A 27,241-nucleotide genomic window follows, 5' to 3' on the forward strand; every position below is an offset into this window, starting at 1 on the left:
CACAAAGAAGCTGCTGTTTCTGCTTTTGCTCCTATCAGCCCAGGCACTACTCACAGAGCTGTGGCTGTTAAATCTATTTCTGCGAATAGTCACTTGAACAACGGTAGAGGAAAAGCGTATTTCATCCTTCTGCATTGCTTCTGTTTCTTCCACAGGACCAGACCCTGCTTTAGGAGAATAAGTCAGAAGCATCTGACTTGCCTGGATTTCTTCTGTACACTAAGGGTGTGCAGCATTTTGCCAGCATTCTGCACTAATACAATGAATAGCACTGAGTCACTATGTAAGGGGAAAAAATTCATGCAGCGCATTGGTTTATACCACAAGTAGCATTTGCAGAATCAGTGTTATATTGTTCTACCTGTAGAAGTAATTCTGAATGGATATGGAATTTAAAAGCAAACCACGAATAAGAATTTGTGAAGGTATCTGATTTAGTAGCTCTTAGATCCTTTTTCAAATCTGTCATTCTGGTCTTCTCTAACACCAGCTTCTGTATTTAGAGTTTTCATGTCCCTTTGGATTTGCTGATAACTAGGCAAGACTAATCTGTTTAATTAGTACCATACTTAAAAGCCATCTTTGTTAGCTTTGAGAGATAGGAGGGTAAATGAACGGGAAAATTAAGCTACACGGGACAGGTTTACAAGTACAGATTAGAAATCAGAGATTGTAATCCAGACAAGCAAACTCAGACTTTCAGGGCTCCTTCTTGCATTCTGCAACCCCCTCCTTTTTTTTTTTCTTACCAGTCAATTCTAATATCTGTATTTTTATATTCAGCAAAGACCACTGAATTTGCACTCTAAAAATGAGACTAGAATCTGACTCTTTGTTCCACCCCTCTAGAAATGATCAAAAACTGCGATGATGATGATAATGCTGGTGGTCCCTCTGCAATTATCTGTCTTGTACTAACCAGCACTTGCTATATCCATTTATGCTGAGTGCTACAACCAAGACTGAGTGCTGTTCCAGATTAAGCCTTTGTAAAATGAATCTAATGTAGAACAGCTTCTTATGAAAAACAAGACTGGAGATGAAAATGGAGGAGACTAGTGCCATGTCTGCTCTGGCATGTAGTGTGGTCTAGCAAGTGTAGCAAAATATTTGGTGCTGAAAACCCAGTACCTGGGTGCTTCAAGATTTTAACTTTGGGCCAGCAGCTGCAGTTTTGCCCTGTGGCCTGCAGTCCTGGAGCAGCCTGGTAGTTTCTTTTGAAAAAGGGACTCACTCGATGCATTCTGAGACCATGGTGTGATGTGAAGCAAAGCATGGGGATTGGGGAGTTTTGTTTATCGGCTTCTAAAGGACACTTTGGATCTCCTGAAGTGCCAAGTCAGAGGCACCCTCACTTTGCTAACTGAATGGGTGAAGAAAAAAGGATTATTTTTAACTTACTCACAAATACCTGATTTGATCTAAAAGTACAAGATGCTATTTAAAAATGACTGTAACTCTTTGCAAGGCTGGATCATTTGTTTTGTTAATTTGACATACATTAATTCATGTATGACGCCTAAGCAGATGCAGTTATCTAACAGCAGTGAGGATAAATAGATTTCTTATGTATGTCATATTAGGAAATAAACTGTATTTGTTTGGTTATAAGACACTGCACGAATACGGTATTTAGCCATCTGATTCAGGCCAGCGCTTGCAGGATGGACAGCAGGCCTCTGTTCTCACAGTTACGTAAGGTAGTCAGGTTCAAGGCAAAACAGCTGTTTCAGTAGTTTCGGAAATATTTGTAGTAGCACAAATGTGAATGTATCTGTACTTTGAGGGTACAAATTGGAAAAATTCTGGCTCTGACATTTTTTCCATCTCATCCCACTTAGGATCACCTTGCGAATCTGTGGAAAGGCACTGTTTGGTTCTGCAGAGATGGGGCCTTCTGTCAGGCACAAAATGAAGAGAACGAGGGAGATTTGATAACCCATCTAGAATGGCAACCAATACCTTTTTCAGATGATGACCCTCAAGCTTAGTTTTTCTACATATTTTTTGTTTAAAACCATTTCTTAACCTCTGCATCCAAATGAGGCCCTCCGTTACAAAAGGCCGTGGCTAAACTTTGTTTAAAAGCTGATATGCATGTGTCGTTTCTTTTAACTCCCCCACTGCAACCACGCTATTTGGAAGGAAGAGACACCCGGCTGTCTGGCCAGCCACCTGTCGAGCACTCAAATTATGATTTTGAGCTCCGAGGAGAAATAATCTCTTGTATTTTCGGCTGGCGGAGGGTGTGACCCTTTTAACCATTCCCCTGGTTTTCGCTTCTGTGAGGCTAGCAGGGCACCGAATGAACAGCGGAGGCCGCCTCGGCGAGGGGCCGGCGGGTGGCAGCGGGGCCGGCGGGGACGCTGCGAGCTCGCCGTGCCCCTCAGCGCAGCCCCCACAAGATGGCGCCGCCTCAGCCCCTCACAGCGGTGTGAACGATTACGTGCCGCCGCTGGCGGGAACCGCCAGGGCGCGCGCTAACGCCCTCGGGCCCGCCCCTGCGCGTTGATGTAGTGGGCGGGGCGGGCACCCGGAAGCGGCGCATGTGGGGCGGCGGCGGGGCCATGGGCTCTCGGGCGGCCGGCGCGGCTTCTGCAGGTGGGTACCGGGGCGGCTGCCGCCTCCTCCTCTTTCTCCCTTCCCCTGTCTTTCTTCCCCCACCCACCCAGCTGCGCTGGTCAGTAACGGTCCCCTGCTGTGGCCTCCACAGGGCCCAGCGGGCCGCCCGCCGAGGAGGAGATGCCCGAGCTGTCCGATGGCGAGGGGGCCTGGGAGGAGGAGGAGGAGGAAGGTGCTGCCGAGGGCCTGCAGACCCGCTGCCTCTTCTGTGACAGGTAGGGCGGCGGGGGCAGCCCCCCTGCCGCGGCGTGCTGGCCCTGGCCCTGCGCTCCCCGCCCGATGCGGGGCCCTCCCGGGGCACGGTCCCACCCGCGCAGCCCCGCGGGGAAGGGGGGCGGGGCCCGGGCCGGGCCTGCGGGCGGGGCCGCCGCGGGGAGGCAGTAACGCGTGGTGTGCAACAGCGCTCTCCAGCCTGGTCTGGTGCAGGGCCTCTAGAGCCAAAGAGGTCTGTTACATCCAGACTAAAGGAGGGAGTAAAGCAGAAAGCAGATAATCCTCCTCTCCTCGCCCTGAAGCTCCTCTCGAGTTCTCTGTCATCTTCTCCCATCGTTAGTAACTTGCTGTGAATTTTTATTTTCATGCAGCAGGTGTAGCTGGCCAGCTCCCCTCCTATATGTGTGGCCTGTAGATTTCAGGTTTAATGCTGTCGTTGCTTTCAAAGAGTTCATGAAAGTTAACCTCGTTTGTAGTTTTTTCCATCAAAATTTCTGTTTGTTACCTGTTGCTACAAAACAGTTTGCAAACAAGGTAGCAGCTTCTGTGTGAGGCATGAGAGTAAACAGGTGCCCGTTGGCGCTTTCTTAAAGGTAAAAATGATGTGTTCTGAATGTGTTGCTTAGTGGGCTGGAAAAGAGCATGTAAAATGCTTAAGAGTGTTATGGCTTCTAAACACGTTAATGCTGTGTATTTAATTGTTACTTACAGGCTCTTTAGTTCTGCCGAATGCGTGTTCTCTCACTGCAAAACAGAGCATCAGTTCAGTATTTGTGATGTGGTCAAGAAACATGGTAAGTTTTTTTCACAACTTGCCACTTCCATTTGCGTATCGGCATTTTGTTTAAAAAAAATTGTGAAGATCAGCTTGTTTCTGATTTCCTGGTTGTAGTTGAAGATTCCAAGATTAAAAAAGATAAGCTATTGTAGAAAAACACTTATGTGTTATCTTTACATGGACCGTTTCCCATGTGCTTTATGTACTGGTAAAGCGCTTGACTAGTAGCAAAAGTAAGATTGATCTCTGCTGGCTTGTGCTGAGTCCCCACTGCCTATTTGATCAACCTGAGCCAGCCTACTGCAGGCTGGAGTAAGAGCTACTTACCTGATCAGTTGGGAACTCCTGTCTGACTAGTTGTAGTGTTGCGTCAGTAGCTTAGCAGAGACCAAGAGGTCAAGTAACTGGGCTATACGGCTGGTGTCCTTTAAATGGCTGTTGGTAGTCTGGCTTTTTTACCCTCAGGTGATCATAGGAAGACATACCCTACAGTGTCTGTTTCCTTCTTTCCAAGTGGAGCTTAAGGTTGGCTTTCACTTGAAGCTGTCGTATATTTAGGTCAAGGTGGTGACTGAAGAAAGGTACATATAGGAGGATGTATGTGAAGTGGGAGGGGGCTTTGAAAGACTAAGGTAAGTACTGAACTGCTGAGCCTGAAATCCATATCTTATAGCACATAGAAGAAAACTGGAAAGCAGGTGAATGGAAACAGTGTTGGAGAACTGCTATTTTAAGAGTGCGCGCTAAAAAGGAGAGAGAGAGAAGAGGATGGGAATTATGTGAGGCATTTAGCAAATCTTACAATTTTACATACAGATTTTTCTGGTTTCTGTCTAAAATCCAATGGAAGACATTTTGAGTCACCGTTCTTGAGGAGGCTACATAATTATATTTAAACTACTGTTACTGCTGAGCAAGGTGGCAGTTCTAGACCCATATTGGTGTGTATTCTTGATGAGTGGGGTAAGTTTAAAATTTAGTAAGTAGAAAGCTAAAAATATGAATAAAGGAGCACAGCAGCCTAAAACATCAGCAAGTCCTGGTGTAGTTACTTGCCAGATGAATTAAATCCTTGTTCATAACCACGTTGGCATGTGTTCCATTCTTAATCTGTGGCAAATGTGTTTGTCCTGAGGATGAGAATTTCCTAGTTGAATCCTAAGAAGAGAAATGTGCATGGCAAACTCAAGATAGGAAGACTGCACTAGATAATGATGTACACTCCAAGGAGAAGCTTCCCAGCTGAACAAGTAATTAGTATTCAAGTAATTTTAAAATGTGTGTGGTTTGCTGTAACGCAGGCACTCTCTCTTTCTTTTCAGGACTTGATTTTTATGGATACATTAAACTAATAAACTTTATTAGATTAAAGGTAGGTGTGCCACGTTGCTTTTACGATCAGTGTTTGGAGAATGAGAAATCAAGATGCTGTGCTTCCAATTTGCCCGTTTTTAGTAACTATATGAAATCTTGATTTCTTATTTCTAGAAATAAAATACATGGGAATTGAAATAGCTGTTGATTGGTTTATTTAAATGTGAAGTTGTTTTCATTTTAAATGTATTTAATTAACATGAGTTATATTGTTGCCAGAAGAGGATGTTTAGACTTGCAAAAAGCCTATGCTATGTAGTATCATGTTGTTCTGTTAATTCATGTCTGCCTTTGACTCTGCTGTCTTACTCCAGCAATGGGTTCACTTCTTGATAACTGAAGTTTCTCAGTCCATGCCAGCGTGTTGGTATAAAAGACTCTTTACTGGGGATGTGAGCTGGCCAGACCCCTACTGCGCTGTTAGTAAGGTCTACACCTGCTCCCTTAGGTCACAGAACCTAAAATTAATCTCGGCTAAAATGACACCAGATTGTAGAAAGCTGATGGGAACCTACAGTTGTTAGACCTAGACATATTTTTTATATTACGTGACTTTGAAATAATGTTCTTTGGTTGTTCAGGTTTAGTCTTAATATCATCTTACCTAATTAATAATTTTTTACTTAAATTTTCAAATCCTGAATCCTCAAATAGATAGGGCATCACTAGCTATGCAAAGTAAATGCAGAAATAGAAAAACTGAAGTCCACAACATGACCTCTCCTTTCCTGACAAAGTATTTACTGGCTGGATGCAAACTGGAAAGAATATAGCATTCTTGACATTTGCCTCTACAGCGCTGTTTGTGTAAAAATACTTAGCATGATTCGTGTCTTGGTTTTGTTGATTAGCCCTGTTGTAAGCTATGAGTCTGATAGTTAAGCATCTGGCTAAACTTAGTTCCTAATAGCAGTGTAATCCTAAAAGTGTTTTTCAATGTCTGTCTTATCTGCTGTGCTTTGCTGCTTGTACTGAATTCCTTGATCCTGTAGCTCCCTGGGCTTTGGGACCCAGACGAGCTCACAGGCGTAGTTTGATGCTGTTCTCTGGTCACCGTGGTTGCAGCGTCAGTACGCTAAGAAGGGTACTTGCTGTCAGAGCCAGGACGGAAGCCAGAAGCTCATTTCTTCACTGTTCTTGCTAGTTAAGAAAAGTAGTAGGCTTTTACACCCTTTGCTACAAAACTTCTTTGATGCTACCCTGTTTATTTCAGTAGGTGGAAGAACAGATCTTTGCCTTATTTTCTTGAATGAAAACGAAAGGCTGGTGTTCTTAAAGAAGCGTAGCTTACACGCTCTTCCCATTCTGTCTAGAAACCAACAGGAGCATATTTGAGTTCTCTCAGCAGCCCGCTGCCTTGGGAAGGAGAGGAATATTTGAAACCGGAGTTAGAAGATGATCTCCTGCTTCAGTTTGGTAAATAAATAAATACATTTCAGTATGACTGTGCAGAATTCTGGGTTGAATGTCATATTGACAGAGTTTGTCATATGAAGCATCATCACTATTATTCAGTTGGCTTACATACATGAGAAGGTCCACATGCTAGCTGAAATAATGACACAAAGTCATGCTCTGAAATTTTTACTCTGGGTTGGTTTTTCATGACTGAAATTTCCATAGCCCTGTCTTGTTATCTGCATTAACTTGTAGATACGGTGTTCACAGCAGAGATGCTGTATGTAGTAATGAAGCAGGTTGAAGAGGCACTCCACCTAAGCCTCATTAGAAGATTTATGCAGCTTTTAAATGTAGGTATTTAAAATCAGATGCATTCATTTAAAAATGTATACTATAATGTCCTGGTTTTAGCTGGGACAGAGTTGGCTTTCTTCTTGGTAGCTGGTGCAGTGCCGTGTTTTGGATTTGGTGTGAGGATGATTTTGGTAACATACTGATGGAACTAGCCAAAGGGATATTCCATACCAGAAAATGTCATGCTGAGTTTATAAACAGGGGGGAGTTGGCTGGGGCCTGACGATTGCTGCTCAGGGACTGGCTGGGCATCAGTCACCAGGGGGTGAGCAATTGTATTGTGCGTAACTTAATTTTATTTTATTTTTTCGCTTCTCTTTGGATTTTATTCCTCTCCTTCCCTCTCCTTTTCATTATTATTATTTTATTTTTTCATATTATTTATTTTATTAAATTGTTCTTATCTCAGCACTTGAGTTTTACCTATTTTTCCTGATTATTCTCCCTGTCCCGAGCAGCTGTGTAGTACTTGCTTGCCGGCAGGGGTTAAACCACGATGTATAAGTAAGGAGCAAGTTATCTGCCATGTTGAAAATAATCTTGGTCTTTTATACAGGTTCTATTTTGGACCAACCTGGTGTAACATGCTGCATGTGCATAGAATTCTGCTTCTACAGTGGTTCTAAGTGAGCCCTGCTGCATGATAGCAGAAATAAAATGGTAGAGGACATTGGTTGGTTAGTTGAGGAATTTCACTGTATCAGCTCCTGCCTAATGTGTGCTTTTTGCCCAAGCTATAGGCTTTTGAGATGCTTTGAGGCACCATCACAGTTGCTGAAGTGTTATGGGGGTGATCTGAACCTCTGAAATCTTAAGTATCTGTGCTTTGTTTCAGTACCATGGGCCAAATAGTCTTCCACGATTAGAAGGAGTAGATATATGTTTTTTAAATGAAGTCTTTTACCCAGTAAGCTGTCAGTAACTTCTTATTATAGCCAAAACCACAGTAGCACCCTTTTTTTTTAATCTGCTGACATATATTGAAATCACCAGTTGGATTGAGCAAGAGGTGAATGGGAAATAGTGCTGAGTCTGAGATTTGGTAGTTAAAAAGCAATGTTTCATCTAGATTTACTCTACTCATGCTCTTGTGACTTTTGTGTGTTCAAAAGCTTTATAAAACCCTGAAGAATTAGTTTAAAAATTAAGAGTTAGTCTAATTATTTTAAAAAATGTTAAATTTCTATACTGTCTTGCTTTCTACCATCAGCATTATTTTTGGCCTCAGAATAACATAACTGGAAAAGTAGAGTATAGGACTGTAATTAACTTAATGACAGTCTAAACATAATGTTTTATTGATAATCAAACACTGGTATTTAAAGAAGCCTGATTGCTTTGCTTTGTTAATTTATAGCTTGCTTCTAGCATACTTGCTTTTACTGAGTGGTGTTGGATTCTGCAGTTAGTCATCAAATTCAGTGATGCTACTTGTGAAACAGACTTGTACAAATCATCCAAACACAGAAGTGGCAACACTGAAGCCACCATATGTTTATGAGCTGCTTTGAAGCAGTATGTGACTGGTAGGTTTGTGGGTTTTTTTTCCTCCCCATTTCATCAGATATAGAAGACCTTTGTGAACCTGCAAACATTTTGCCTTGTAATGGTATAAATGATAGCACAATGCTCCTTGAACAATTAAAACGTGCAGAACACAGAGCAAGACTTGCAGAAGCAGCCTTGGCTAGAGCACACGATGATCTTCAAAAAATGAAGTAAGTGTTTAAACTGAAGTTTTGGGGTTTTTTATTTGATGTGTTCTAGGTGAGGTGAGATGTTGATGTTTAAAGACCAATACGAATTCAAAGGAGAGGTAGAACATAACTATGGAAGGAAACTCATGACTTGTGTTGGGACTGCAGGTTTGACTTTTATCTTGTAGATGATTAGTAAATGTCTTGTAGCTGATTAATAGAAACTGCACAAATTGAAAGAGCAAAGTATGCTTAAGGAATACTAAATAAGCACATGGCCTGGAAACATGTATTCTGCTTCAGACCACTCTTTGTTTTTCAGACACTTTTTTCTACTAGTCCTTTTAGATATGAATTTAAACATTGAAGACGTACACAATGGAGAAGAGAGAGGTGTTGACATTAAATACAGGACTTTAAATGTGTTCAGAGATGCCTGCAAACAGTGGTTGTTAGTGGCAGATCAACTTACAGTTTGCAGAAACCCTCAATGAAATTAATAAAACAACTTCTCAGTCTCAAGTGCGGGTTCTGTTAGTTAGGTTATTCAGTGCATCACAATCAGGAATCAGGACATCCCCATAGCTGTACATGCTACTTATAAATCTTGAAGTCTTCAAAATAGGGATTGATGATGCTGGATAAAATGGGAACATAAACTTCTCATCTGGGCCACACAGGATGAAATCTTGTACAAACGTGTCATGTCAAGATCACACTGATCGGGCATCAAGTAACTGAAACTGTGTTTAAGTGAATTGCAAAAAATTGCGTTCTTTTGTGGAAATGTAAAGCAGCAAAAACCTTGTTTTGTGCAACAGATTTGAGGGCTCATTCTATGTTTTGAGAGTACATACTTTATGTTAGTAGTAACTAAGTGTACCAAAATAAATTCATGCATTCCAGTCCTATTGGCTGTGAACAACTACACATGTCAAAACCAAACAGTTTTGTCTTCAGTTGGATTTAGCTTACTGCAAATTGTACTTTATAGTGGACAGCACTTTTCTGATATGTGTACATTATGCATTAGTTCATCATAGATAATAAGAAAGAAAGAGTTTTGTGACCCTACTTGGAAAACTTGGATTTTTTTTCCTGTGTGTTGTCTTGTCTTATTCTTATGCTTATTTTCATTTAAAAGAAAGATCTTTTCAGGTCATCAGTAGTAATTTCTTTTCAGCTCTCTAAACTTTAATCAGGCTTGTATAGATTTCTTTTTGAGGTTAGTATATCAAATTGTCTGCTGTTGTAAAAGGGAGCCTTTAATTTTTCTTCATCAGTGCAGGCTTTTCAATTCAGCAGGGATTGGCTGGCAGCAAAAATAGCCAGATACAGACCTGATGAAGTAGCACAGTTTTAAATTATGGACAGATGAACCAGTCGCATTGTAGTAGTCTACATGCTGTATGTAATCATAGCGATACTGATCTGTGCTGGAGGTTACTCCACTGAAAGAGACCATCTATAGATGTTTTATTTCAGGTAAACCTCTGTGAAATAAAGATAGCTTGGAAGTCTGATGTGGGGCAAGAATGTTGTACAGGACCTTAATCTGTGGTAACCTGTTTTGTTTTCTGTCATGGAAATAGGTTTGTACTGGTATTTATCAGCTGACTTCAGCTTCTGGAGTCAAAAAGCTAGATCCAGGAGGTTTCTCATGCTATACCCATCTGCAGAGCCTTCTTGGGAGACTAAGGAACTGTAACTTACTTGAGTTACAACGTGGTTGCATTATGCAGGTCCTGATCTCTAAGATGTGGAAAAAATATTTTAGGTTTTTTAATGACTACCTGTTCAGGATCAGTCATGCAGCACCCTAGAGGTTGTTGCCTCCTGAGCCTGGGAATAATAGTGTGAGGATACTCACTAGCTGAATATGAAATAATTTTTGCAGAAACATTTTTCCAAGTTTGCTAGACTGAGTAGACTTGTAGAATTATGAGAATTGGAAGGGGTACAAAGCAAAGGCAGGTAGTTGGAGGCCTAGATTTAAGAGCATGGCTTGTACATCCTGAATTTTTTAATCCCCCTGGTTAGAGGTTATGGCTTTGGGTTTTACTTAACATCTCTAGAGTTTGTTTGGTACTTGTGCTGCACTCATAGACTGGGGGAACTACTGCTTGAATCCTTTTTAACTGATTTTACATTTAAAATTGGGTTTAAATGTTACAGAAGGCTCATTATACTTAATTGTATCTATTTCATGTAAGTTTTAATATAATTTTGATACTTATCTAAAGGTAAGGAAAATGCAAACTGCTGTGGTCAAAAGCAATATTAAAAATAAGATCCAGACTTATTGACTAACTTACAATATGAATTGACAGACTAATGTTGACAAACTTCTAATACGAATTCCTTTACCGCCTTCTCCTCCCCATCCAAACTAGTTAAGCAGAGGTGTGTTTGAGGTGTCAGAACTGAAATAGTATTTTTGGTTTTGTTGTTCTATAAGGATAGTATTGGTGATGAGATGTTACTGACGGCTTCTATAATTAGGTTCCTATTTAAGAAAGTATGGCGGCCCCTGAAGGTCAGCTTTGGCTGTCTTGGAGCTATCTAGGATGCAAGTGGTGTTGACGTTGCACTGTAGACCATGGAGAAATACTGTCTGGTTGAAGCATGTATGCTTTTTCATTTCATTATGGCTATAGTATGAGCTGTTTGCTTGCCAACTTTTAATTGCGTTTTCATGATAAACCCCTTGATTTGTGTAGTTTGTCATCAAAACGGCTTTGAAAAACGAGAAGTGAACATGCGTACTAGGAATGCAAGGCCGTGGAGGTGGAAAAATAAGCACCATGAAATTCAAGGAATTGAAATTTAGCTCTGGTTTGTTTCCACCCAAACGCCTCCGCTGCAAAGCGCTGTCTTGTACCTTCCGCTAGTCACGCAGAATGGTGTGGTTTGTTAGTCTTAGGCTGTTTGTTGTGCTCGGTGCATCACGCAGCCTAAACCACGTGTTGTTTTGACCGCTGCGGTACTAGCTTTTGTACGAGCAAGTGCAACATTAGTAACTCCTCTTTGAAACGAGAAACCCAGTCCAAATGTTGCACTGCCGGTATTTGCTGGCTGAAGGCAGACAGTAGGTATTGCAGGAGGGTGAGGGAAGGAGAACGGCAGTGCAGCAGCCGGGAGGAGCCGGCAGAGGGAAGATGTGCACGCTTAAATCCAGCCCCATTGTTGTCCGAGCCCCCGTGCAGGCTGGATTCCTCACCCCTTCAAGCCCCTTCTCCCCCCCTCCCCCCGCCTCTTTTTCACGGTCCCATAAACATGTCTCAAGGGCATAATTTAAATTGATTACAGACAATTTGCACAGGATTTTGTGATGAACGCAGATGTCAGGAGCAGCTCGTCATCCAGCGCCATTGCAGACCTTCAGGAGGATGAGGATGGTGTTTACTTCGGCTCCTATGGGCATTATGGGATACACGAAGAGATGCTAAAGGTTAGAAAGTCAACTGCATCTTAGTAGGACTAAAGAGGAGAGATGGAATGAAATGGGCTGTGTGCCCATAAATATACTGCAGAGCAGCTGCATTTTTAACCCTTTCTGTACACGATAGTTTTTTCTTAGGTGTTGGTTTGAGAGATCTTTTTTTCAGTTGTGTTTCCTTTGTATAAATTCTGTTTACAGGAAGCATTAGGAACATAAAATCATTTAATCTACAGATATGCTTGAAGATATATTACAGTATCTGTACCCCAACCTTACTTTGCCAAAAGCAGCTTTTCCCTGGGTGCTTAAGAGAAAGGATAAAACATGGTCCAGACAGTGAATATTTTTCTTGAGTTTATATTTTCCATAGGCAAACACATTTCTCAAATATTGTGGTTTCCTATTGCACTAGGTAAACAGAAGTTATTGATATTTGTGTACAGTGCAGCGTGTTGATAACGTGACATTGAACAGCTGGAAAAATTGTATGCTCCTTTTATATCATGAGATAAAAAATAAATGCTTAAAACTCTTCAAAGGCAAACCTGTGTGTGCCCTTTTAACTTAAAAAAAAGCCAACAAAACAAAAAAAAACCCCACCACAAAACCTTACAGCTTATAATTGACATGTAAATCAAAATTGCTTAATGCTTCCTTTTGGAGAAAGTGTCATAGTTGTGACAATCAGAAAAGAGAGTTTTATCATTTTAAGGCATAAATAAATAAAATTCCTGCCTAATATGGAGATAGAATATGGAGTTCTGAAGTGACTTTATCCATAGAGGTAGAATTTATGCTTTGTAAATAATCTAGTCGCCCCAATGTAGAAATATGCATGAATCTGTTGTAAGAGTAGTTATAAGCATGAGGTCAGTTTGAAGAGGAAGGATTTTAAAGAAGCACAGAGATGTCTGCAGCAGTACGTTTTCCAAAATGTGTAATCTAGAGAAATATAATTTAAGTCCTGAAGATAAATAAAAATTATAAAAGTTTGGTTTTGCGGTTGTATAAAGGTGTCATTTGAGATGCTATAGGATGAAAAAACCTTTCAGTTTCCTAGTAAAGCTTATAATAATTCTGCATCTCTGAACAAGGAGATTGGTAGAGAAGAATATTTTATTGTTTTCAGGGGTTGTTTGTCAGAATGCTTTTAAGAAGCCTTTTAATGTTCCAAACATACGAAAACAATTGCTTTTTATCATGTGTGCATTGAGTTTTTTCCTATATGCTAGGTATTCACTTTTTTTAATTACATTGGAATTTTTAAGGAAGCAGTCTTGCTGTCTGATTTTTAAGTCTGTTTCTGACAGTTTTGAAACCTTTTTTTCTTTATGCCTGGTAGTGGTACAGTAAAGTTTCAATTTGATTTTCTTTTGCTGCAAACACTTGAGAGGGTGAACGGTATTGTTACTTTACACTGGCCGAATGGCTCGTGTTTCCCTTGCTCTATTTTTATTGTTCAAGAATTTCTTGACTATCAACCTCATAAGTTTCCTTACCATTTTATTTAAAAACAAAACAAAAAAAGCATTACGTTGAAATGGCTAGTGAGAGAATGGCTAGAGATGCCTGAAGTGAGCAACGGTGCCTTACTCGAGCAGCAGTGCATATAGTAGTGACAGCAGCTAGAATTGTATTGATTAAGTTGGGGCAGTGCTGAGGCAGTATGAGTGGGCAGGATGAAAGCTTTGCAGCTGACTGCTTTCTCGATTGATGCTGAATATTCCAAATCTTTTATTTTTTAAAAAACTTTTTTTGGTTGTTTCAGCAAATCCTGTTACATACTGCAATAGAGGTGAAGTACTAAAAATAGTTGTTCTGAATATAGCATCATAGTAAGCCAGTATGTTTTTAAAGGATCCTCAATTTTTTAATTCATTTAAGTTATGTGTACTTTTAAAGCACAGTTATCAGAAGTTATCCCTAAATATTTCTTTGGAGTCACTGTGTGTGATAATTCTACTAAACTTGAAACTGAATTTCAGAATTTTCCAGCCTCAAAATAATTTGTCCCCAGAATTTTTATGAACATATCCTTTGTTCTCAGTCTCTGGGTTTGGTCGTCTTTTTTATAATAACAAAGACTTTGTTATTTCTCACTAGAGAAAATTTCTTTAGTGTCTGTATTGTTTCTAAAAATTTTTACCTGCCATAGTAGAAAATCAGTAACTAAATATAAGCAGTTGGATTTTATACTATACAGTATTATTTATAGACTTGTCTCTACTAGATAAAAATGGCTTAAAATTTTTATTTTACTTTGCTTTAACACTTGAATTGCATTTGGTTGTATTTGGAATTGCTGTTGCAATTCCAAAACATATACTTGACTCTCAATTTGTGTACCTCCTGATGCATATTAAAATAATAGATGCTTTAATAGATTACCTTGCTGGTAGATTGAGCTATATTGCTTGCTTTCATATACTAAGATGCTATAAATGTTTAGTTAAACACCTGAAAACATTCCAGCTTCTCAGGTTGTGTTGTATTACAGTTAAGTTTGTTTATTATAGCAGACTTTCATAGAATAGGCTGTACAGCTTCAATTACTAGCTTGTTATCAGGTTTGCAAATTTGCAGTTGGTTTAGAAATAGGAAAAGTTAATTTGATCCATAACTTTTTTTGAAGGAATCTGTGTGTCACAGGAGTGTCAGAGAATGAGATGATACAAAACATTCTGAGCTCGTGACTCGAATTTTTACCATGGTATAGAAGGTTGCTATGTAGAGCTGATGCCCTGTTGCCGCTCTATTACTGCTGTTCCTGGAAAGTGGTGATAGAGGTATTAAGAACTTTGAAACATCCAAAATCAAGTGCAGCAGATCAGGGAACTGTAAGCTGCTTTCTTATTTTTGCTTCAGAGGTTTTAACTGGCTTCACTTGCAAAGACAATAAATTCTGAAAGAATATTGTACAGGAAGTGTTGTGATTGCAGAGCCCTTCTAAGTGCAGTAGCCACAAAAATACCTTTAGGCCAAGTTAAAAAGCAATTTTTTGAGCATTTTTTGAACAGTATGCTTTACCTAAGTAGAAAAAGTGAATGCTTTTTTTTTATTCTTTAAATAATAGGATAAAGTGCGTACCGAAAGCTATCGTGACTTCATCTATCAAAACCCACATATCTTCAAGGACAAGGTAGGTAAAACAGCTCAGAAAATACAATAATTTCTGTGCTTTATTTTTTTTCTCAGGTGGTAGAAATCCTTCAGGTTGGCTGCTTTGTAGCTTTGGTAACAGAGTATCACATTGACAAGATTTGATTTAAGGTACTCCGGCTTTATTAGGTGCTAGAGTGCTATTCAACTGCTGGAGGGTGTGAAGTGCTGATAACAGCAGTGCTGATGGCTATTGTCATTGTTCTGTGTGCCATGTCGGGATGCTCATTAATTATGTTGGTGGGGATGAGCCTTGCTTGTCCAGTATATGAAGTGGAATCTATCTTAGAGGGCCTTATTACCAGAATTTAAGTGGATTTTAATTTGTGCCCGATACAGTAAAAACATCCTAGAAACACTGTGTGATTGGAACTGGGGAAGAATTCATATGCAACTGATCTTTACTGAATTAATGTTTCGTCTCTCCAGACGAGGCGGTTATTATTATTAAGGGACTTCGAACCAGGAATGAGTGTTTCACTTGTGGCGAGGGGAGATGGCACTGACGTTTCTTTATGATCTTACTATGGTTATGACCCCTGCACAGTTATGATGCTCTACTTGTCTTCTGTATTTCTGCTGGCTATTTCTGATGAGTTTGTTGTTTTGAGTTATGCTGTGCAGCCTTCTGTGCTGGGTTAGCTTTCCTCTGCTTAGTGTTTACTGTTCTTAAGCTGTGTATGGAGATTTTTTAAGGTGAAATCAGGATGGAAGGCAATCGATGTTGATTTTTTTAATTTGGTTTTGATTGAGACTTTGCTAGTAAGAGGTAGTAGAAGGCTTCAGAATGGTTGTGGAAGTAATTAAAGTGCACCCATCTGCTAACTCTTCAGCTGGAAATTTTGCTAGATATGGTGCATGGTCCTTGCATGTCTTGTCTTGGTTTTCTGTTGGTGACTACAGCAGAAAAGATACTAAGAAAAGAGCTTTCTTCTTTTTTTTGCTTTAATCCATGTCATAAGCCTGTTTCTACTGAACACTTATAAGCTCTTGAATTATGAGAGAACAAGCAAGTGTTGTAGAAACATAATGCTGCCAGGTACTTAAAAGATGAAGGTGACTGCATAGGTGGGTGGCACATCCAACAAAGCAGAAAGATCAATAAAGGAAAAAACTTCTGTAGGAGAAATTTATAGTCTCACAGCTGCCCCTAAAATTGATAACTGCTGGTTTTTGCAGGGCAGGGCCGTTCTCAAGTTACGTAGAATGACTGTCCTAGTGGAACAGTAACTTTTTTCAGCATTTTTTGTACTTCCCCTCTGCTGTATGGGTATACTGGTAATATTCAAAACAAAACATGGATGAACTGTTACAGACAGTGTTGCTTCAGCCCCAACTGTAGATGCATTTGCTGAGGAAACAGGAGATGTGTGTGCTTACTCTCTATTATTTCACATGAAAGCATTCCACTTCTAAAGAAAAGCTTGTCTATTATTGCAACATCTACAAAGTGGTTTCTGAACTTGGTGTTATTACAGCAGTGTCTTGATCAAGATTACCTCAAATTCATAGTGTATTCAAGCCTGTCATAGTGTGTTGAAGTTCAGTGGAAGGGAAGATTCTCAATTGCTTTGACATCCCATCTCACCTGCTTCCATCCAGGTTACTAACTTCTTAACTTAACCACCACTTAACTTCCTGTGTCTGACGAAATGTTGATGTAGCTTTCACTTGGCACGCTGTTATGGAGGATATATGGGGTTTCTTTCAGAGATATAGCTTTGAAGTGACGTGTTAGACTTCTGCTGAAGGAACTATTAAGATGTTTTGCTTAATTTATATATTATATAATGGTCTCAGAACCATATTGATGAGTGAAACTTCCAAATTGAGGAAATTAGCTGTTTTCCCTTAATGTCTGATTACACTTTAAAAAAAAACACCAACAAGCATGACTCTGATACCATATTTACTAGAACTCCCATATGGTATTCCTCCCTAGAAAATACATAGTGATGCTCTTTTTTTCCTGAAAGGACATTTGTGATGTGGGCTGGGAGGAGCTTGTTCAGATAGCTTAATTGGTTGTACTATCTTTTGATGCATATCTGCAGTATCCAAAAGAGTATGATTGCATGGTAAGAGATGGTGACAGAATATGTAGGTTTATTGTACATACTTTATTTAGAACCAGTAGATCTGTTTGTTCTCTCTCAGCTTTGAAAAGAAATTCTTAAAACTTGAATAAGTTCTGATGGCTGCCTTCATTTTCAGCCTGTCAGATATACTTGAGTTGGGAACAGGACAATTCAGATTACCTGGCAGGAGTAGTTAAGGTGGCCTTAATCAGTAAAAGGAAATACGATCAGTTTTACAGCAAGAGCAGTGTTTTGGTGGAAAAATAATTGGTTACTAAAGCGCTATTGCCATGCTTAGCTTTTGTTGTAGAATAGACGTCTGAGGCAGGCATCACTGTCATGTTGAGGGGGGGAAATGAGTTTTTAAACATTGTTCCTCCTAGAAATTCATTGATGGACTTAATGAGCTAAATTACCTGACCTCCTGTTTTTTTGAATTTGAAGTAATTTTTTTCTGTTAATAAAAGTTAGAATATCAGTTTTGATTAGACTGCAGAGAAAGATGTGATACTGCAGTGTATTATGGTATAGTCAAATCGCCAGTCCAGCTGCTCCAGATCTCTGGTGAGAGGCCATATGCGATCACCGCAAGAGTCCGTTAGCTGTAGACCCTTGTCCTTAGGCTAATTGGCGATCATTCTGCTTGTCTTTTTGTTCCTCAGATGTGTTCCAGCTTGTACATTTTCTCTCCCTTGCCTTTTTCTCCACCCCATCCCCTGCCGAAGGCTAGATGTGTTCCATCTGGGTTTTTAAGTGACCAGGGCAGTTGTCCAAAGTGGTGTCTGTTTTGATTTTTTTCCAATTTCTGGTGATTGCTCTCTTTCATACAACTGCACATCAAGATCATTCTTTCACAGCTTTTTTTTTTTTGGCTCGAACTTTCAGTTTTCATGGCTCAGCAATTTTGTTAACTACCACGGGTAAAGTGTTAGAATAGATGATGTTGGGGGGGGTGAGATTTCAGCAGCTGTAAGAACATTGATTTTTTTTTTTTTAATTTTTTTTTTCCTGGATCTAGAAGACTTCACTCTAGGGATTTCTGTAGCCATTGCGTACTCATATATAACTCGTGAATGAGTTGTAGAATTGACTGCTATTGGAACGTAGCTGCAAAGAGTTGCAAGCAGAACTAGTAACTGTCTGCAACTTCCACAGCCAGCCTCTAAGCAAGATGCTGTAAAAATATTCATCACACTAATGTGGGGGTTTCTCAGTCTGATTCCAGATTGGAAATTGCTCTGTGAAGACAGGTGGCAGTCAACTCCTCAGTCACTGCTTCCCAGTACACCAGAGCAGAAACTCACACTAAGGATAAATAGCTTTTTTTGTTCATGCTGGCTCCAGAATCACTGTTCTGTATCCATCATTGGAACATAGAGAATTGTGTGCCAGGGAAGGCAAGCAGACTTAATGTGCAGAGCATTCAAGTATTTACTTTCGTGCTGTTTGTCAGGTGAAATTTAAAAGTCCGCATGCAATTTTTTGTTGTGCCAAAGCAAGAATGCTCTACAGCTGATGCGCTAGAAGGTTTGTTAGTAGGGTTCATTATTGCCTTGAAACATTTTCTAAGATGGGGTTATAATTCTCAAGTATGGGGTTGATTACTGAGTGATGCTGCCTGTGGAAAAAAAAATTCATGACATGAAAGCTGTGAGGACAGGTTTTAGCACAGCATCCAGCGTTGTAAGGAGAGACGGTGAAATAAGTTTTCCTTTCTAATAATTGATTTTTATGATTAGTACTTCTGACTCAATGTTCTTGTTATCTTACAAGTGTTCTAGTAAATTGTGCTTACTCTGTTGTTTAGGTTTGTGGTGTGAGAAAGGAAGTCTGTCTTTCCAGTTCTGATTCTGTTAATGCTTGAATGCTATGCAGGATATGAGTGAATGTACTTAATGCTTAGGGATTTTATTTTGATTTTTCTGGTTTCAGAACATTTTTGGGTTTAGTGCTTAGAATATTTTAATGCCATTAGTAAAGCTTAATTATATGAAGTGGAAGTCTTAACAGTAAGATGATCTGGCCAGTGCAACAAAATGCATCCTCAGCAGATGTGCAGGTGATGCAAAACTGGGAAGAGTGCACAACCACCATGTGGTTGTGCTGCCATTCAGCAGGACCTCCACAGGCTGGAGAAATGGGCCAACGGGGCTGCTGTGCGGAGGGCTTGGGGCAGTCAAAGGGCAATGCAGAACCCTGCAGAGGGGAGGGAAGAACAACCCCGCGCACCCACAGAGGCTGAGGGCCTGCTGCCTGGCAAGCAGCTTTGCAGAGAAGAATTTGGGGGTCTGGTCAACACCAGGCGTTGACCACGAGCCAGCAGCATGCACTGCTGTGGCAAAGGCAGCCAACCAGCTTCCTGGGCTGGGTTGGGAAGAAGGCTTGTCATCAGCAAGTCAAGAGAGATGCACCCTCTCTTGTCCCCCAGGGAGATGACTTCTAGGGTGCTGTGCCCAATCCTGGGTACCCCAGTACGAGTCCAGTGAAAGACCACAAAGGTGATGAAGGGACTGGAGCATTTGTGATACAGGGAGAGGCTGAAAGAGATGGGGTGGTTTTGTCTGGGGAAGAGAAGGCTCAGGGGACATCATCTCGGGGTGTGTACCTGCCTGGTGGTGGTGGGGAGGACAGGAGGTGGAGCCAGACTGTTCTCAGTGGCTCGCAGGGACTGGACAAGAAGTGACAGGCACAGGATGAACTCCAGGCAGTTGCCTTTGAAGATGAGTAAACGCTGTTTTTTTTACTGTGAGGGCAGTGGCGCAGTGGCATAGGTTGCCCGGAGAGTCTGTAGCCCTGGACGTACTCAGAAGCCATTTGGACGTGGTCCTGAGCAACTGGCTTCAGTGGACCCTGCTTTGAGCAGGGGGTTGGACTAAGTGGTCTCCAGAGGTCCTGTTCAACCTCAACAATTCTGTGTTTATGTGAAAACATACAATATGAAACTCATAGCCTGAAAATCTACTGTAACACGTTCAAGATTAAAAGTGTCTGGTTTTAAGCTGTTGAGAAGTTTCCAGCAGTTAGAAGAAATATTAATGATATTGAGGCCTGAACAAGGCTACTTTGTAAAATCTCTGCTTTATGAACACTGCTGGCAGCTCAACTCCACTTGTTAATATATTTGGTACTATTTCTTAAGCGCTGTGCATTTTTAAACTTTCCTGTCTTCCTACAGTAGCTAATATGTTAATATGTGAGATGTCATAACCAAGCATTCGCATGAGTCTTGTTGCTATGTTGGGTGTACTTTTTTCAAGCATAGTGATGAAGTTCAGTCTTTTTTCATGGAAACTTGGGGATCCCATCTTCTTGGATTTTTTTTTTTTTCTTCGTCCTATTTTGATTATAAATGGTGTTGGGCAGAAGATATTTCCAGATGTTAAAACTGTGCCAGTTACCATTTTGGAATTCAGTCATTTTGAGCCATAGCCATTTGGAGGGACTGTGGCCATTTCCAGCGGAGGATTCCTGGATAAGTTTCAGAATAGACTGTTAATGAGAAACTGCAGTTAGAGTATGTTTTTTCAGTGCTAAATTCAGTTATTAGTGATTCAGTAAGTTAAATTGCTAAGGTTACAATTTCCTGTTTCTCCTATTCATGTAACTTCTTAGTTGTTGCCCAAATAATTGCTTGTAATATTCACTGAATTAATCTGCAGCTGGAGCTAGTCTGTTTTGTTGTCTACCTGTGAAAAGTAGTCGAGGGTGTGGAGTTAGAACTGCGGTTTGACTTGAATATCTTTGAATATGCAACCATTTGTTGTATATGGTATCTCACTGTAGCAGCAGAACAAGTAGAAAAATCCTAGCAAGGGGAATAAGGTGTTTATTTTTACCTCTGTGTATTTGTTTCAGGTGGTTTTGGATGTTGGCTGTGGAACGGGAATACTCTCCATGTTTGCTGCCAAAGCAGGTGCAAAGAAAGTGATTGGAGTAGACCAATCCGAAATTGTCTATCAGGCCATGGACATCATTAGGTAAGAAAAGTTTCCAGGGAAGTATGGTAAATGTTGCTGTAAAAAGTTATTAAAATGCTGTTAGTAGTTAACGATCCCCTATCACATAGTATGTGTTTCATTGAAGTCCTTCTTTGTCCTAAGAATTAACACAAGTTTTGATGTGCACTAAAGCTGTTTGCTCCTCTGGTAGGGGTAATTAAAACAGGGCTGTAGTTAAGGCAGGATGTTTCTCAGACCTTCCTCCTAATGTTAGCACAGGGCCACTGCTGCCTGGCTGCAGAGGTTCTAACTGACTGCTGCCAGTCTGGTTTCCATTCTTGCACTTTAAAGTCAGTACTGATAAAATTGTAAGTTTTCAGACAACAAACAGGAGAGTTGAGACGTGTTCCAAAAGGATGTAAGAAGCTTTTCCTGGCAGCACTATTTTGAATTAAAGAAACATTCCAATTTAGATAAACCTGATAAAAGTTGTTTAATTGTGTGTATATATAGTTGTTTAATTTTCTATTTCTGTATAGGAATTTTAAATAACAATACAATTTCTAGAATTTAATATTCTATGTTAACTTAAAATTAATTTTATAGTAAGTATTTTGCAGAAGTATAGAAATTAGGACTATAGAAAGAGACATTTTATTTTTAGAGAAAAATGTTCTGTTTAACTTCTACTCAATTCATCTAAAAGCAGATACATTTTAGATCTTGTTGGAACTGTTTTAAACAAAGGTTTGTCATGCTTCAGTTTTTACCAATTTTAGCACATAAAAAGGAGACATGTAATGCAGCTTTCTTTGGCAATCAGACCCTGTAACTATGTGGTATTTTAGTTTCAACTTGTGGAAAACTGTTCTTTAGTAAGGTTCTCTGTACATTGGTATGTTTAAGGAATAGTAAATGTATATTACCCCGCGTTTTGTTCCTTTAGAAATCTACTGACTTCTGGTTTTCATGCTAGTTGGAAAGTGATTACCATTGCACTGCAGTATTTTTCCTGCAGGTAGGGGTGGTGGGAAGCAAACCAACCAAAAGAAAAACTACCAAACCACAAACCCAAGAAGAGCACGCGTACAGATACGTGCACAGTCTGCAGAGTCACTGAGAACAGTTGTTTCCAGGAGAACTGCAAAGATGTGTCATGCCATGTAAACCATCATGGAGTAGTACAGGATCCTGGGGGAGTGTGGGGAGTGTCTGGTCTAGTGCTCCTTATCAGAGCAGAATCAGCTGCAATGAGTGGCCTAGGGCTTGACTAGTCAAGTTCTGAACACTGCACTTCTGTCTGAATTTCTCTGGAAAATGTCCTGCTAGACTAGCCTCACTCTTATTTTTGAAATATCGAATTGTAGCGTCCATTGTTTCAGTTTCTCTGTTGTCTGTCATCCAGTCCCTGTGATACAAGGTAAGAGCTTGGCTCAGTCATCTCTTCACCCCTCTGCTAGACAGAGGTAGGCGTCAGAAACCCATCCCTTCTTGAAGCTGAACAAACCCAGTTCTCTCAGCTTCTCGCCGTATGTCATCTGCCCCAGTCCCCCATCATCTCGGCGGCCCCTTCACCAGACTTGCTCTGGTGGTATGTCAGTCTCTCTTCTTCTTGTATCTTGTCAACTGACAACTCTCTTGTCAGCTGGGGAGCCCACAACTGGATGCCATACTCACAGTTTTGCGAGTGTCACATGGAGAGGGAAAATGACTTCCCTTGACCTGCTGCTACCCTCCTGCATATGTGACGCAGTAGGCAGTTGGCCACTTTTGCTACAAGGGCCTGCTGCTGACTTCTGTCAACTTGTTCACCAACCCCTGGGTCAGGGCAGGTTGGGGAACAGCAAGCGGAGCTGATGGCTGACCAGCAGGAACCACTGGCTTCCTGGGGTTATTCCATCTGACACACAGGTCTTCACTTTTATCTTTGCTGGATCTCTGAGTTTCCATCAGCTCATATCTGCAGTCTGAGGTCCCTCTACACAACAGCCCTACCCTCTGGCATATCAACTGGACCCCCCTAGTTCAGCATAATCCACAGGCTTGTTGAGGGTGCATTCTGTCCCATCAGGTCACAAATAAAGGTGTTAATTAGTATCAGAGCTATATTGAACCCTGAAGGATGCTGCTGGTACCCGGCTACCAGTTACACTCTGTACTCGTCCTCTCACCTCTTCAACCTCATGGTCTAGACAGCTCTCTACCTGTCAAATAAATTTATCCACTCCACATTTCACTAATTTACCTATAGGGGTATTAAGGAAGACTGTGAGTATATGTAAAAATGAAACAACGGCATCTGAAAAGGTAAAAAGGATTTCTTAGCATGAGGTAGGAGAAATGCAGGTATAAATGTGTACTGTTGATTGCACCGTTTTGTAGGAGCAACGGTGGAAAAGAAAGTCCAGGTAGATACTGAGGAACTTGGGAGCGACAGTTTATATGCAGACTTAAGTTGCACAGAAATAAGGTTGTCTAGGCAGAATTTTTAGGTTAGATACCACTTTGCCCGTTGGAGACGCAACACTGCACACTTGGATGCTGTAAAATTATTCTGTTAAACAAATGCCTGTTTCAGGAAAGTACAGTGTTAAACAGTAGATGCAACTGAAACTAAAATGCTGTTATGGCACAAGAAATCATTCTCTAAAGAACCTTTCCTGAGAGACCTTGACATCTTCAGAGTGGTTACAAATGTGAAATAGTGTTTTATTTCGGATGTACTAGGATGACAAACATAGTTCATATCTTTCAACAAGTGCACAAAGTCCTTTATGTGTTATTTATACTTGGAGGAGGATAGAAGTATCAGCCAACATGTATTACCTTTGATGAGGAGAAGGGCAGGCCTTTAAGAAAAACAACAAATCAAAACTGTTAAACTCTTAAGAGTGACGAATTGCCACTTGAAGTACACTGAACCGTCAGTAAGGCTACACGTTTATAGGTACCTTCTGCTATAACGCGTTCAATTCACACTGAAGTCTTCGGTTCACCTCAAAGCAATATATATTTGTCTTGTTAAACCTACTTTTCCTGAAGGAATAAAGCTGACAAACTTGTAATGGAGTAACAGATATTTATTGGAATACTAAGCAGCATTGTGTAGCCTAACAATGACTGCTGCAGTGTGCTTCCACCTGTGACTCAAGCATGCGCTCAAGAGCTTTTGTCCCTCCCAGAGTTCAGGTTCATTTCTAGCATGCTAATTACTGGAAACAGTGGAATCCATGTGTGTAAGTAAATTGGAATAAGTGGCCTGAATGACATATTTCTTTCCCAAGGTTACATAGTAAACTCATTTTTAATTAAACACTTGCTTTCTCATTTTCTTACTGTGAATAGCTGCTCATAAAATTTCTAGTGCAGTAACTAGCTTGATTTTTGTTATTCATTACTGTTATGCTAGAACAGAAATTTGAAGAATACTTCCTAAATAGTATCTCAGCAGTTTTTCCTGCAATCAGTAAACTAGATTGGTTGGTTTGTGTTTTTTATACCTTTCCAACAGCCAACATGTTCAAGTAACCTTTTGACCTTTCCCTCTCTTCATTCTGATTGTTCTCCCATTGTCTTTTAGATAGATTTTTTTTTTTTTAATGTGATTACTTGTGTGCATTGAAAGCCAGACAGAATGTAAGAGTAAGATATCAGGATAGGAAGGGAGGGGACAGAGATAAGAACTGCAGTGGAAAGATAAATTTCTTTGGTGGGAATGCTTTTCTGCCCTCTATAAGAATAGTTATCCTAATAATGGTATGTGCAAGAAAAACTGAAAACTGCTATGTTTCAAGCATTTACCTATTCAGGAATTTCACTGTTGTGCAGTTTTTCTTTCAAAAACTAGTCACGTCACAGTACTTTCCTCCTTACACAGGATGGTTATACTGTTACTTGCGTATGGGGTAATACCTGGTTACTGCAGTTATTAACCATTGCAGATGATTTTGGCCAAAATCACAGTAATAATCACATTCCCCCTGATCTAGGGGGAATGTTTGTTCTCAGTGACTTTGCAGCTAGTGTTGTTAAATAAAAAAACAAGTCGTGCAAAACAGCTTTGTAAGGAAGTTTATTTCCATTGCTCTCCTAGTGTGATGAGTAGGCTCTAATCACTATAGACTTGTGCTTCAGGGGTCAAAGAAGGAGAACTGAGAGCAAGCAACTCTGAGTAAAGAGGAGCGTCATTTTAAATTGTCCTCGTCTCTGTTTTCCTGGTTTCTGAAGCTTTACATATGTGCATGCACAGCGCGTTGGAGGTACACAGATCTATTCTCCTCCGTCTTTGCCTGGCACTTGATCTGCTCCAATTTTTGGCTACTCAGAAGCATTCCCTTTGAAGTATAACTGAGAAGAGGAATATTACATTGTAGTGCTTTCTTGATAAGTTAAAAAAGTTATTGGGGGTAAGAATGCAAAATAAAGACATCAGTATATTTCTCTTGACAGCATAAATCAGAAATATAAACTAATTTATTTATGTTGTGACTTGCAGATTAAATAAACTTGAAAATATCATTACATTGGTCAAAGGAAGAATTGAAGAAGTAGATCTGCCTTTGGAAAAAGTGGATGTAATTATATCTGAATGGATGGTAAGGTGCACGAATGTTCTTTTCAAGACAGTTATATTCAGGAAAAAAATGTGTTGTTTCATTAGAAAAATTATTCTTTAAACAATGCTATTTTTTTAACCAAAAAGCTATCGTGCTTGCAACAGTGTCTTTGACAATGTGGGAGATGGGATGACAGTCCTGATTTATGTGGTACCGGGGTACAATTCCTGAGCCGCCTTGTTCATGCTCTTTCAAGTCAAGGTACTCTAAGTGCAGTTGAGCTGTTTTGGGTACAGCAGTAAGTTTCTGTTACGTAGTTATTATGCAAATCCACAGATGTACTCTATTACTCAGTAAAGCTTTTGTAGCTGCTCAGGTGAAAGTAATGGAGAAATACTGTCTTAGTCATCTAGCTAGATGATTCTGATAAGTAGAATACCCATAGTCTGCAAAGGCAGCTAAAGACTATCCTGACTGTGCAGAAAAGACGATAAGGAGGTGAAGAGCACACCAGGAAATCAGCAAAAATGTGTAGAGCTTGAAAACAGTGTTACTGTTCATTGCAGCTTTTTAGTGTAAGAATAAAATAGCTGATATGAAAAGTATGTAATAAAGATGATACCCAGCAGGAAATGCAGTGTGTAAATGAGCCATTTTCTGGAATCCATTGGATTTCAGCTGTTGGCCTGTTACCTTTCTTTCATGTGCTGGCTGATGACTGTCACACAGTTGTGCTTGCTACCTGCCGCTGATCCTAATAAAGAAATCCGTGTGACAGACCCAGTGCCAGGCTGAACTTCGTAAGAACTGAGGAAGTCTGTTCCTTGTCAAAAATGTGGTAGGAAACACCCCTTGTGACTTCTTTGTGGACTTCTGTTCAGTCTCCTCGTATCTCAGACCTTCAAAAAACATTTCGAAGTACAGGTTTTCTTCATGTTAGTTCCCGCTGTTTGCACTTAAAGAAAAATTCTTTTGCCCTTCAAATTTCAGATCAATAATGAAAACTTTGAATTTAAGTTACTTGTTCTGGGTTTTTTGGTGGTGGTTGGTTTTTTGGTTGTGGTGTATTTTTTACAAACTGTGGCTATTCTGCTATATCCAAGGGCCTTTGGGAGAGAGGTCACATGGTCACAATGGATCCGTATGTATCTAACTGGTTTCCAGGTAAAGGTGGAAATAAATTGTTTGGGTTTCTGTGTGGGTTTTTTTGTATTACATACTTCAGTGAGCTGGAAATCTGCAAAAGGTTTTCCTCCACTGCTGTAATGAACGCTGTTTGAAGCATGAGCTTAATTTAGAGTTGACGTCACTAGTTTCAAGGAAGGTTTAAGCCATTGGCTTAAACTAGCAGTTTAAAACCAGTGCGTTATGGTTGGTGATTTGTGAGAGTGTCATGACTTCACTAGAGAAGTAATTATAGTTCTTTCAGGGAATCTTCTGATCAGTTGCCTAATATGTGCGCCACGAATAATGTTCCCAAAATCACTTGTCTCATTTTGGAGTCTGGGATTTGGTTTTAAAAGCAACTTGGGCACTTGAGAGCTTAAGTCATGTTGTAAATCAGTGCCTCTAAGGTGAAGTAAAAGATTTTGAAAAGCAGCTCTTTTAAGAAACAAAGTATTGAACTTT

The 27,241-nt window shown here is 40.2% G+C and overlaps 1 protein-coding gene across 3 annotated transcripts in view; it reads left to right on the plus strand.

Annotated features, from left to right (window-relative positions):
* Positions 1-2,512: 2,512 nt before the first annotated feature.
* The window catches only part of PRMT3 (protein arginine methyltransferase 3), a 63,931-nt gene continuing 39,202 nt past the window's right edge, over positions 2,513-27,241 (plus strand). For all 3 annotated transcript variants that reach the window (XR_008734146.1, XM_055722219.1, XM_055722220.1), the window contains exons 1-10: positions 2,513-2,601; positions 2,714-2,837; positions 3,547-3,629; positions 4,936-4,985; positions 6,301-6,403; positions 8,307-8,460; positions 11,749-11,890; positions 14,955-15,020; positions 20,974-21,095; positions 25,552-25,651. Coding sequence is in view for 2 of the 3 variants with exons in the window: in XM_055722219.1 (XP_055578194.1) it covers positions 2,547-2,601; positions 2,714-2,837; positions 3,547-3,629; positions 4,936-4,985; positions 6,301-6,403; positions 8,307-8,460; positions 11,749-11,890; positions 14,955-15,020; positions 20,974-21,095; positions 25,552-25,651 (999 nt within the window). In the remaining variant the exon portion in view is untranslated. The remainder of the gene's footprint in view (positions 2,602-2,713; positions 2,838-3,546; positions 3,630-4,935; positions 4,986-6,300; positions 6,404-8,306; positions 8,461-11,748; positions 11,891-14,954; positions 15,021-20,973; positions 21,096-25,551; positions 25,652-27,241) is intronic.

Source organism: Falco cherrug, chromosome 10 (genome assembly GCF_023634085.1).
Source record: "Falco cherrug isolate bFalChe1 chromosome 10, bFalChe1.pri, whole genome shotgun sequence".
In the NCBI taxonomy this organism is placed as follows: Eukaryota; Metazoa; Chordata; class Aves; order Falconiformes; family Falconidae; genus Falco; species Falco cherrug.